We start from the raw sequence: 12,432 nt of genomic DNA on the forward strand, positions 1-12,432 counted from the left end.
CTTTCCTTCCTCCCTCCCTCCCTCCTTTCCTTCCTCCCTCCCTCCATCTCTCCCTCCCTCCTTTCCTTCCTCCCACCCACCCATCCCCACACACTGCCCCTTTCAGTCTGCTGGTCGGGTCGACTGCCCAGGAAGGTAGCCTCGACTCCAAAGCGGTGGTGCCCAAGCCCCTGATCCTTGGAAGTCATGTTCTCTCAGCCCCTTCTCTCCATCCCCATCCACACAGGGATGCCCAGCCTCCCCTGCCCGCTTCTGGACAGCCAGGGGCATCCACCCGGTGCGGGCCTTGGCCAGGCACAGGTGACTCCCCAGTGAGGGCCTGCCAAGCGCCTTCTTACAGTTGGTGGCCACGGCTGTTCTCCAAAGTAGGGTCGTGTCTCCTGATCTCAGGAGCTTTCCTGGCGGCCTCGACCCTCCTGCCTTTCATTTTAGCCCAAGTGAGCACCTCCCTCCCGCCGTTTTGTCTCCCGCGCCCACCTGCTCGCCGCCCAGGCCTCCCCCCCGCCACTCCCACCTTCAGACTGCTCCCCTGTCTCCTCCCAGCCCCCTCACCAGCAGTTCGCTGAGAGCAGGGGGCCTCTTCGTGCCTGCCCCGTCCCCAACGGTCCCAGCAGCCGAGCGCTCGGAACCCAGTGCAGCCGCGACCGGTGCCGTGAGGGCTGGTCACCTGAAGAGCTCCTCTCGAGCGAGAACACCGTTTGGTTCATCGGGGGCCCTTGTGTGAAGACGGCCTGGAGCCAGGGCAGAGCCGGCCTTCCCTAGAGCGGCTGACGGCCTCTTCTCTTAGACAGGGGGCCATCTAACCCTTTGGAGCCCTTTACTCCTTGGCTGCTGGGGAGCTCAGGACTTAGCCCAGGGCTTCGCCTTCGTAGCTGTCACAGCCTTGGTCCTTTCCCTAGTAGCCGAGTGTCCCTGGCGTAACTGCCGTCTGCCCCAGCGGTGCCTTTGGCCTTGGCTGCCTCCTGGAAATCGGTGGGTCTGCTCGTGGTGCAGGTTGAGTTGTCAGGTGACTGTTCCGGGAAACTGGATGGTGGTGTCTCCTCGCTTCTTGCTGTGTTCCTCTCCGCTCTCGGGCCAGAGCCCGCCGGGGGCCACCGGGGTTCATTCCTTTGTTGTGACCGTCCCCCGGACAGCCTGGGAAACAGTCATCCCCTGCCCCCAGAGCTGTCACCTCCCCTAGGACATGTGGACTAATCAAAGGGCCCGGTAATTCTTAGCGGGGTGACTGAATCTATAATTTAAAACCTTTGAGCTTGACGTGTTCACTCTTGCTTTTTTTTTTCCTTAATAAAAGTTTCAAAAATACGTAAACCCAGTTAATCTAAAGTTCTTTGAAAGGCGAAAGATTTATACGATCTGAAGAGAAACCAGAGTATAATCCAAAGTTCTTTAAAACAGACCATCCTTAAGTTCAATTCGGGAGATGTCAAGGAGCACTTCCTGGTCCTGTCTCAGCTTCGGGGCTCGCGAGGGTTTGGGGGTTCAGCCAGCCTTGGGACTTGCGTGCACCCCCAGGGCTGCTTGGCTGGAGTGTCCGCCCCCCTGGGAACTGTGGAAGGTGGATCCTCAGTGCTCAGTCGAGCCCGGGGAGTGGAAACGTCGCTCACCTCCGGCCCCAGGGGTCTCTGTGTCCCGTGCAACCGGGGAGAGGTGCAGGGAGGCGCTGGGGGTGGGCACTGCCGTGCACGTTCCCCGGCCGCACGGTCACAGGCTGACTCGGGGCACCGCGTGCAATAGACGGGGAGGCAGCAGGAGGCAGGAGCAGGGGGTTGGCGGGCGGGGCCTGCGCCCTGGAACCCATTGTCGCTTCTTCAAGGTGCCGCAGGCTTTAGCGTCCCTGGAACCTGAGCTGGGCGCTCTCCCAGCTCCGTGGCTGGGACCGTCAGTCCGCTTTCTGGGCTGCAGGGTGGGTCTCGGAGCAGAGGTGACGACTGCGAATGTTCGCGGAGCCGCGGCCCCTGGGGGGGGCTGTGAGCCAAATACACGCGTTCTGGCCACGAGCTTCTGTTCTAGCTGGGGCGGGGGGAGGGGGGGAGGGGCACGGGAGCGCCAGTCTACGCCGTGACGTCAGAGTAGGGAGGCCGGCAGAGGGCCGGGAGAGGGGTGCAGAGAGGGGCGCGGGCTGGCAGGCAGCCGCGGGTGCCGGGCGGGGGGTCCACCGCGGGGAACCACGAGGGGCCCCGCTGCCTTCCTGGCGGCCTGGCTGGGGTGCGGCAGCTGCAGGGGAGAAGAGGTGGGGTCCCCGGCGAGGCTTGAACTTGGAGCTGGGGCAGAGGGGCCTTTGCCGGGACGCGGGTTCAGGGGGCACCTCAGGGATCAGCCCTGGTGCCCGCGAAGCCCCAGCCCGCGCTTCTCCGTGGCTTGGCTGGTTTTCATGCCGAGGTGACGTTCACGTGCCCTGCAGCCGACCGCTCTCAGTGCGTCGTCTGGCCACACGAGCACGCCGGGGGTGTGGGGAGCTGCCTGTCTCCCCACGGGGAGCACTCGGGACCCGAAGTCCTCCCTCCCCACCCCCCCCGCTGTGTTTCGTTTCCTGCACTGACTGTCGCCTCACCTGGGTCCAAAGTGGCTGCACGACGTATTTAGCAAGACACAGAGCCAGGACCTCCAGCCCACCTCCGTGTCCCCAGCGCCACGCGGGACCCTTGCATTTAGGTGACGTCCCGGCGAAGGAGGAGACAAAGGGACCCAGTCAGGCCACCCCGCACCGCCCCCCACCCCACCGCCTGTGTTTCTGGAGAAGCCGCGTGGGGCTGGGCCCGCTGGCTCCCGGCTGGGTGCCGAGTGGGGTTGTGACCAAGGACTCAAACGCGATGGCGGCTGCCTGGTGGGGGACAGGGCTGCACCTCTGCACCTGCTGGGGGTGAACACCCAAGCCGCCCAGACTGCACACCCGTGGGCCCAGCCCTGCCGCACCCCCCCTGCCCCCCGCTCTGACCTCCCCTCACCCGGAGCCACCTGGTCCCGTCCATCCATCTTCTGTGCAGAAAAATCTGTTTAGATATTTTGCCCACTTAAAAAGATTGGGTTGTCTGTGTCCTTAGCAGGTTTTGAGAGCATTATGGATAGGAGCCTTCGTCAGAGACGAGCTGCAGATGTTTCCTCCCGTGGCCTCACTTTTCATTCCCTAAATGGTGTCTAAAAGAGAACTTTTGTGAATTTTTATGACGTCTCATTTAACAAAGTTTTTTAAATGGATCGTGCATGTGGTGTTGTATGTAGGAAATCTTTGCTAACCAAAGGCCAGGAATATTTTCTCCTACCTTTTTCTCTAGCAGTTTACTTTCTTTTATTTTTTATTTATTTTAAAAATTTTTAACGTTCATTCATTTTCAATAGACAGAGAGAGACAGAGTGTGAGTGGGGGAGGGGCAGGGAGGGAGACACAGAATCGGAAGCGGGCTCCAGGCTCTGAGCTGTCAGCACAGAGCCCGATGCGGGGCTCGAACCCAGGAACCGTGAGATCCTGACCTGAGCTGAAGTCAGATGCCTAACTGACAGAGCCCTCCAGGTGCCCCTAGCAGTTTACTTTTTGAGGTCTTAGACTCAGGACGATGGTGTATTTTGAATTAATTTTTTTAATAGCGCAAAGTATGAATCAACGTTCTTTTTTGTTTGTTTTTGTTTTGGATAGTCTGTTGTTCCGGCACTGTGTATTTTTCTCCCCTAAACTGCTCCTTTGTCAAAAAAAAAAAAAAAATGAGCCCGTCTTGCCCCACTTGTCCGTCTGTCCGTCCTGATTTCCGCAGCTCTGCAGTGTCCTCAGGTCAGGCAACGTCAGCCCTCCCAATCTGTCCCGCCTCCAAAGTCGGTCTGGTTTTTCTGGATCCTTTGCATTTTCATGTGGATTTTATTTATTTTTTTAAGTTTATTTATTTTGAGAGAGACAGAGAGCAGCATGAGCAGGGGAGGGGCAGAGAGAGAGAATCCCAAGCAGGCTCCACGCTGTCAGCACAGAACCAGGTATGGGATTCGAACTCACAAAACCGTGAGACCCTGACCTGAGCCAAAACCAAGAATCGGATGCTTAACCGTCTGAGCCACCCAGGCGCCCCTCCGTATGGATTTTAGAATCAGCTTGTCAATTCCTCCCCCAGAACTTACGAACTGTGAGATCATGGGCTGATGGGCTGAGCGGAAGTCAGATGCTTAACCGACTGAGCCACCCAGGTGTCCTCATCTGATCTTCTACACAGATTATTCTGCAGTCTGTGGATAGAGGCAGTTTTTGCCTCTCTCTTTCAGTCCGGATGCCTTTTCTTTTGTTCTTGTCTGGCCAGAGCCTGCATAAGACACTGAATAAAAGTGGTGAGAGAGGATGTCCTTGCGTTGTTCCTGACCTTGGAGAGACGTCTCTAGTCTTCTACCAGTGAGCAGAATGCTCATTCAAGGTCTCTCGCAGGTGTCCCGCCCCAGGTGGAAAAAATTCCCTTCCATTCGTGGGTTTTCGAAGGCACAGATGCTAGAAGATTTTGTCAGACACTTTTTCTAGACCTTTGGAGACGGCAGTCTTCGTTTTGAGTCTGTTAATGTGGCAAATTGTGTTGGCTGAGTTTTGAGCGTTGAACCATCCCTGTATTCCTGGGATAAAGCTCCCTTACTCATGAGGTATTATCCTTTTTTCCATATTGTTGGATTTGGTTCGCTGAAAATGTCTACAGGGTTTTTGCAGCCGTCTTCCAGAGGGGTGTGGGTCTAGTTTTCTGGTTTTAGTATCGGGATGATAGTTGGGAAGTTGTTTAGGAAAAACTCCCCTCCCGTGCCTCTTATCTGTCCTCAGTTCTCTGCCACGACACTGCGTCACTCCTGACACCCTGGGGACCAAATGCGAGGGGCTTCCCAAAGCCAGCTAGCTGTCCTGTTGTTCTCCCCTGAGCCTGACACTGTCTGCCTGGAGATAGTGTCAGACCCCACAGTCAAGGTCATACAAGACCGCCCCCCAAGTCAGATGCCAAGCAGAAGTGCAGGCTATCACCTGTGCTTCTGACCCACCGGCTATAGACTGGGGGTTCTCATGGCCCCTCCTCGGGTTGGATCATTTGCTAGAGCGGCTCACAGAGCTCAGGAAAACAGTTACTTCCTAGATGACCATTTTATGTATAAAGGGGAGTAACTCAGGAACAATGGAAGAGACGCACAGGGCAGGTCTGGGGAGAGGCACAGAGTACTTCCGAGGAATCACCAACTGGGAAGCTCTCCCACCCACCCTCTCGGGCTTGAACGGAGGCTTCATGGTGTTGGCATGATTGGGTACATCCCCGCCATGGTGATTATGTCATCCTCCAGCCCCTCACCTCTCCCCAGAGGCAGGTTGGGAGTCGGGGCTGAAAGTTTGACCCTTGGCCACATGGGTAGGTTTCCCTAGCAACCAGCCCCTTCCTTAGGGGCTTCTCAAAATCACTCACTAACATATACTCAGGAGTGGTTGCAAGGGGCTTGTGGTGTAGGTAACAGAAGAAACCCATCTCACATTTGTCACTGTCACCATTTCAGGATCTGACAGCAAAAGATGTCCCCGGAGCCTTTATCACAGGAATTACAAAAGTGTTAGGGGGTGTGTGCTGGGAACCACAAACGAACATCAAAATACGTATTTCTCGTTATAAATCACGACATCCCAGAAGTATTTGCTCATTTTCAGTGTTCTACAAGAGTTTGTGCAGAGTCGATGCTATTTCCTTCCTAAACATTTAGTAGAATTTTCCCGTGGGACCACCTGGGCCTGAAGTTTTCTTTGTGGGAAGAGTTTTAACTACAAATTCAGTTTTTAACAATAGAGGTGAGGTTACGTGGTTGTCTGCTGCTTCATGAGTGAGATTTGGCAGTTTGGAAACTTAAAGAAACGTGTGCATTTTGTCTGGGTCATCGAAAGTATTGGCATCAAGTTATTCATCGTTATGTCTTATGACCCTTTTAATGCCTGTAGGATCCGTGGTGATGTCACCTCTTGCAGTCCTGGTGAGGATAATTATCTTCTCTTTTCCTTTGTCCTTTTTTTTCATTTTTTGGTTGATCAGTGTGGCTGAAAGCTTAAAGTTTTATCTTCTCTGTTATATTTCTATTTTCTACTTCACGGATTTCCAATCTTTGGTATTTCCTTTCTTCTGCTTACATTGGGTTTCATCTGATCTTCTTTTTCTAGCTCTTAAGGTGAAAGCTAAGGTCATTGATGTGAAACCCTTTTCTTTTTTGATATGGGCACTTTGGTGCTATTCATTGCCCTCCACATACTGCTTTACCTGCATCTCACAAGTTTTGATACATCGTTTTGCCATTTTTATTTAGTTTAGAATCCTTTCTAGTTTCCTGTTTGACTTCTTCTTTGAAAACGGGTTGTTCAGAAGTATGTTATTTCGTTTCTAAGTTCTTGGAGACTTCTTTAATTCTGCTGTGGTCAGAGAGCATGTTTTTATGATAGGACATTTTAAAATGTACTGAGACATATTTTATGGTTCAAGACAGGTAAATGTTATTTCTGGGTCTAGGACACCTTCTAGGTCACAGGCTGGAGCAGCCAGGGGGAAGTTGTGTGTATAATGCTCTAAACAGAGGGCCTGGCATGTGGCTAGTGCTCACTGGGCATTATTGGCTAATATTATCATTTATGGGGAAGGCAGGAGAAGGTGACAAGTTCAGATCTGAGCAGGCAAGGCTGGGAAATCTGGGAGATAAGGCTGGAGAGGAGAGCCCCAATGTCCACCAGGGTTTGGGTGTAGGTCTCACGACAGAGCAGATGTGGGAACTGATATGGGTGTGTGGGTCCTAAGGGCGGGGGTGGGCATGAAGCCACCAGACGAGGCAGGACATCTCCCAGCCCTTCAAGAGCAGCCTAGAGGAGAGAAGCAGCTCTAGGCCTGTGACTACACAAATGACTCCCGCTGCTTTTTTGGCTCCTGGGGGAAATTTAGTCCCCACATGGCCCCTCAGAGAAGGCAGAGGTTTTCACAGAGGCTTTAACGGAGTCTTGTCATGATTTGTCCCCAGACTGGAAGAAGCGTTTCATCGGCATACGGATGCGGACCATCACCCCGAGGTGAGTGTCTAAGGATGATGCATTCCCGCTGCCCCTCTCTCCTCCTCCCAGACCCTGTCCAGCCATGCCTGGCTGCCTGCAGGTGTTCCCGTGGGCCAGACGCACTCGTGCTCCCAGGCCTGGGCTCAGGCCAGTCCCTCTGCCTGCAATGCCGTTTCCCCCTTTGTCCCATAGGTTTCCTCAGCTCCCTCAGGTTCCCTTCAGGTGCTGCCTCCTCCAGGAAGCCTCTGTGGTTACCGTAGCAAATCACCACAAACTTCCTTCTCTCACACTTCTGGAGGCCAGTAGTCCCAAATCAGGGCATCAGCAGGGTTGTGCTCCCACCGAAAGCTCTGCGGGGAGAGTCCTTCTTTGCCTCTCCCAGCTTCTGGGGGGCTCCAGGGGTTTGGGGGCTGTAGCCGCCCCCACGTGAGGATGGGGGCAGACGTGCCTTAACCGCGGAACTGCCTTTTCAGTTTGCTGGAAGAACTGAAGGCCAGCGACCCAGACTTCCCATCGGTCAGCAGTGGGATCTACGTGCAGGAGGTCGTTCCAAACTCACCTTCTCAGAGGTAGGCTGCCCTACAGGAGGCAGGAAGGCTGGACGGGGCCAGCAGACATCCTGGTGGGTGGGGTTGGGTGGGCATGAGGCCGAGGGTGGGCTCGCCTCGGTGACCTTGTACGACCTTGAGCCCCCTGGCACGTGATATGGCATGGATGTGGCAGGTGGGATTCTGGCTTGTCGTCTAAGCCAGGGGCAGGCTGGAAAGATGAAGTTCTCCTTGGGGCATTGGCAGTCACCGTCCTTGATTCAGAATATCCTTTCCTTTTATTTTTATTTTTATTGTCATTTTACATTGATTTGTTTTGAGAGAGAGAGAGAGAGATACAGAGTGGAAGCAGGGGAGGGGCAGAGAGGGAGACAGAATCCGAAGCGGGCTCCAGGCTCTGAGCTGTCAGCACAGAGCCCGACGCGGGGCTTGAACCCACGACCCGTGCGATCATGACCTAAGCTGAAGTCGGACCCTCAGCCGACTGAGCCCCTTAGGCGCCCCCAGAATGTCCTTTCCTTTGGGTCTGGGGAGACAGAGCAGTAGAGACCCCCCCAGAGCTCAAACCCCATGCCGGCCTGACTCCCGCCAGCCTGGGCCTCCTTCCTTGTCTGCAAGATGGACACGATTCAGCCCACTCTTTGTCCCCTGAGGAGTCTTGGTCAAGCTCAGATGAGATAAAGCCCCGTTTCCTTTGAGACCACCGAGTGCTGGGAAAGACTGACTGTTCCCAACACCATGAGCTGAGACAGCCGGTGAGGCACGGGCCCGGCACGCTTGTGGGCCGATCCAGGCCCAGAGGGGCTCTGACGAGCCCCTTCCCTCCTTTGCCCCAGGTCTCCGCTGTTGGAGGGTGGGCTGCATTCGTCAGTGGTCTAAACGGTAATTCGCACAGCTGGAGATCGAGCTCAAGGGCCGTGGGACTCGAGGGCAGGCAGTGGAGTGGAGAGGAACCAGGCAGGCGGGCCTCCAGCCCTGCGGGGCCCCTTCACCCCACCAGGACCCCCTTCCTCTTGCATGTGCCGTGTTGCCTGTGCGGGAGGACACGGGCCCCCGGCACACGCGCTCGGTCTGCAGCCGGCCTGCAGGACAAGTTGTTAGAACGCAGATCCGTGAAGGCAAAGAGTCAGCACCCAGCTCAGGCCCCTTATTCAGGGTTTCAGCAGGCGGCCGCCCTCAGGGCCAGAGCGGTGGGACCAGGAGCCATGGTGGCTGCCGATGGCCGAGGCCGCGGCGTGAATCAGCGTTCCATACGCACCTTCTTAGTCAACCCTCACCGCGGCCTGGACCTCGCAATTTGCAAAGCGTGTCCCCACATAGGGCTGCAGGTGTAGAAGCTGAGGCTCAAAGGGCCCGAGTGCCTGGCCTGAGGCAGCCCAGCTAGGAAGGCGGCAGGCCACACTTGGACCCAGCCCTCCTAACGTGTAGAAGAAGCAGGCCGACACAGCCCTGGCCCTCGTAGGACGTTGGTTTTCAACTGGGGTAGGAACCCCGCAGTCAGGGTGCTGTTCTCACCTGCGGAAGTGGTGTTTCTTCAACCGCTGCTGTGCAACCAGATCGTCCCCCGAGCGGGGTCCTGGCCTCGCAGGGATGTGCGGTGACCGGGTGTCTCTCCGTCGGCAGGGGGGGCATCCAAGATGGCGACATCATCGTCAAGGTCAACGGGCGCCCGCTGGCGGACTCGAGCGAGCTGCAGGAGGCCGTCCTGACGGAGTCCCCTCTGCTTCTGGAGGTGCGTCGGGGGAATGATGACCTCCTGTTCAGCATCGCGCCCGAGGTGGTCCTGTGAGGGGGAGCTCTCCCCACGTCGCCGAGTGCCAGAGCCTGCGGCCCAGGACAGGTGCCAGCCGAGAGGTCCCGTCCGGAGCCGCTGCCTCCCACGGGGTCGGGACGAAGGACCACGGACGGTCCTCAGCAGAGCCAGAGCCCTCCTCCTGGCTGTCCAGGGGCAGTGCCGCGGGCAGGGCTTGGCCAGGGACCTGCCTCTCAGCCTTCGGGGGGTCGACTCCCTCATCACAGTGCCACGGGGGCAGCCGGATGTCCCCCGCGTACAGATGCTCCTGAGGGCCACCCTCCAAGTGCCCGGGATATCTAGAACACTCCTCTGGAGTCCCCTGCAGCCCCCACCTTCTGCCCTACACCCCTGCCTCGACACCTGTCCATACCTGTGTCCAAACGTCCAACCTACTCCTACCCCTCCGTCCCCTCCGACTCACCTGCTCAGGTCGGTCCCCGAGCCCATCCTCCGCAAGGAATGCCTCCCATCCCCCCCCACTGAACACCACAGTGCCCACCACACTGAATGACCAGGGCTGTGACCCCGCCAGCCTGGAGGCCCTGGGGGGCGGCCGCGTCTGACTCGGGGAGTCAAGCACCGGCCCACAGCAGGTGCCGAGCAGAGGCGCCCTGGCTTCCCAGCCAAGCCCTGTGGCAGGAGAGAGACTGGCCGGGAGCAGAGAGCACCTGACACCCTCTGGAAGGCCGCTTGTCCTCCTGGAGGTGGCCTTGGGACGGCGGGCAGAGGAAGCCCCTTGACGGGGGTTGGGGTTCCAAGGACCGAGCTGGTTCCTCCTCCCCTGTGCCGTTCTGCGTGGGGCAGTCGGCCCTGAAGCGGCAGGTGGCAGGTTGTGGGGGGGAGGGGCGCGCGTGTGTTCTGAGGTGCATCGGTGGCCTTTGCTGTACAATGGATTCCCCATGTTGCTTGTACTGTGTGTTTCTCTACTGTATGAAAATTAAAGTTTACAAGCACATGGTCCTTGGCCGGCAGGGGCGCCCAGGGCAGCCCTTCCCCCGACCCCCGGCCCCAGCCACAGCTGTTCCTGCCTCCGGTCCTGACGCCAGCGATGGCGGGGCGAGGCGGGAAGAGACCGAGAGGCAGGAGCTCACCCAGGGTAGCAAGTAGGGGGCACCAGGGGGAGGGGGAGGGGCGCCCAGCAGGTCTGAGCGGGAGGGGGCCGGGCCTGGGTTCTGGGCCGCAAAGCCCGGGGCGATGGAGACCCCGCCGGTCCCAGCCTCGCAGGGGGCAGGGTCTGCCTCTGGGCAGCCGCGTGAGCACCGGCCACCTTCCCTGAGGGCGGCTGGACAACCGCGGGGCCTCGAGCCCTTTCCAGCTCTGGGAGCCTGGGGCTGGACAGGCCCGTGTTTCAGTGACCCGGCCCCCCCCTCCCGCCACGGGGCAGGTCTAGAGGGTGGCCTCAGATGGCCGTGGCAGCGGCCGGGATTCTGTTTGGTACCTAGAGGGATGCACAGGACACCCAGGCACACCAGGAGCTGGCGGGGATCAGACCACAGGGCACTCAGCAGAAGGACCAGAAACTGCCGCGAGCAGCTTTGACGAGGGCGCCGTGTCTGGTTCAGCACCCCGGTTTTGCAATCCCGGGGCTCCGGTTACCTTGTGAACTGAGCGCCGCTCCCCACACCCGGGCCGCACCGGGGCCCTGGGTCTGCCCTGAGGGGAATTGGGTCCCTGCGCCGTGCGGAGGGGGGGGGGGGGGGCGCGGTGCACTGTGTGGGGCTGAGCTGTTGTCCGCAGAGCTGGAGAAAACCCTCCGGCCGAGGGGCAGAGGGCCGCAGGCAGCTGCGCCGACGGTGAGCCCAGAACCGTCCCTTGCGGCTGCAGGAGACCTCACAGGTGGTGGCGGTCGTGGGCGGGGCTGCAGCCCCTGCTGTCGGGGACCTTGGGCATTTGGGGGGACTTCGCCCCTGGGATGGATCGGGCCCCCTGAGCGTGGCCTCCGAGGACATCAGTGGCGCCCCAACCGTCAGCATCGCCCCTTTCCCCACCACCGCCGCAGGAAACCCTTGACTTTGGAGGGGAGGGAGGCGGGGGGCAGATGCGGGGAGCAGCAAGGCGGTGGTGCCCAGAGAGGAGCCGGGCTCGGCCGGTCGGCACCTGCTGTGCCATAGTAAACACTGGATTAAATGCCACGTGGGAGGCTCCTGCCTCGGGGTCTGGCCTCAAAAGTGCCCCCAAATGTCACTTCACACCTCGTCACTCCCCGCCACCAGCCTGCTGTCTGGCAAGAGCCACCCCCGGCCTCAGGTGGTCCGCCGGTGAAGCGGGAGGCGGGATGTGGGGCTCTCTGGGCTCAGGCGTCAGCCGGGCCTGCGCTGTGGTCTTGCCCTTGCCCCCGTCTGGCGGACCCTGCTGGGGCCCCGACCCCTGTGCTGCTGCATCCAAGGAGGCCACTTTCTCCCCTGGTGCTGGGGGCTGTGCAGCGAGGGTGGGCCCTGCGGCCTTGGGGCCCTCTATCCCCCTCCAGCCGCCCAGCCTGCCCCCGGCCCCCAGCTGCGAGGGGCTGGCTTCCCTCACACTCCTCCAGCTGCAGCCGGTGAAAAACAACTTTTCCAGAGCCCGCCAGCTGCCGCTGGAGCTATTGCGCAACCCTCAGGGTCCTGACGCCACCCCGGGTGGCTGGGCTCGCGGCCCGCCCCTCCGCTATCCGTCCTGGGACCTGTGCACGGGGTGCCGGCAACGGCAGCGTCCTCGGGCAGGAGCACCCCGTCGTGGCCGTGGGGGCCCTTCCTAAACACCCGGAATCCAGGCAGGACAGGACGGGAAGGAGCCTCACAGGTCCCTGAGTCACACGCCCCATTGGACAGCGGCGGGAACGGAGGCCCAGAGAGGAGGACTCGGGGTCACACGTGAGCGCGTGGCCGGCCACCAGGGGCCCGGGGCCGGGCTGGAGCGCACAGCTGTGGCCTCAGCCGCAGCAAGACAAACATCCGCCACCTGACTCGGGGTCGGGCCAGGGTCTCCAGGAGGGGCGCGGCCCGAGGGTCACAGCGTCTTTCTCCTTCCGGGGCCCCTCCCCACCCCCAAGGGGATTAGTGGGTCCAGACCACAGGTGACCAGACAAGGAGGCTGTG

At 59.1% G+C, this 12,432-nt stretch overlaps 1 protein-coding gene across 2 annotated transcripts in view; it reads left to right on the forward strand.

The window, feature by feature from the left end:
- The window catches only part of HTRA3 (HtrA serine peptidase 3), a 30,789-nt gene extending 20,507 nt beyond the window's left edge, over positions 1 to 10,282 (forward strand). For both annotated transcript variants that reach the window (XM_042934068.1, XM_042934069.1), the window contains exons 7-9: positions 6,985 to 7,033; positions 7,489 to 7,584; positions 9,187 to 10,282. In XM_042934068.1, coding sequence (XP_042790002.1) covers positions 6,985 to 7,033; positions 7,489 to 7,584; positions 9,187 to 9,352 — 311 coding nt within the window. In that variant the 3' untranslated portion in view covers positions 9,353 to 10,282. The remainder of the gene's footprint in view (positions 1 to 6,984; positions 7,034 to 7,488; positions 7,585 to 9,186) is intronic.
- Positions 10,283 to 12,432: the final 2,150 nt, after the last annotated feature.

Source organism: Panthera leo, chromosome B1 (genome assembly GCF_018350215.1).
Source record: "Panthera leo isolate Ple1 chromosome B1, P.leo_Ple1_pat1.1, whole genome shotgun sequence".
Taxonomy (NCBI): domain Eukaryota; kingdom Metazoa; phylum Chordata; class Mammalia; order Carnivora; family Felidae; genus Panthera; species Panthera leo.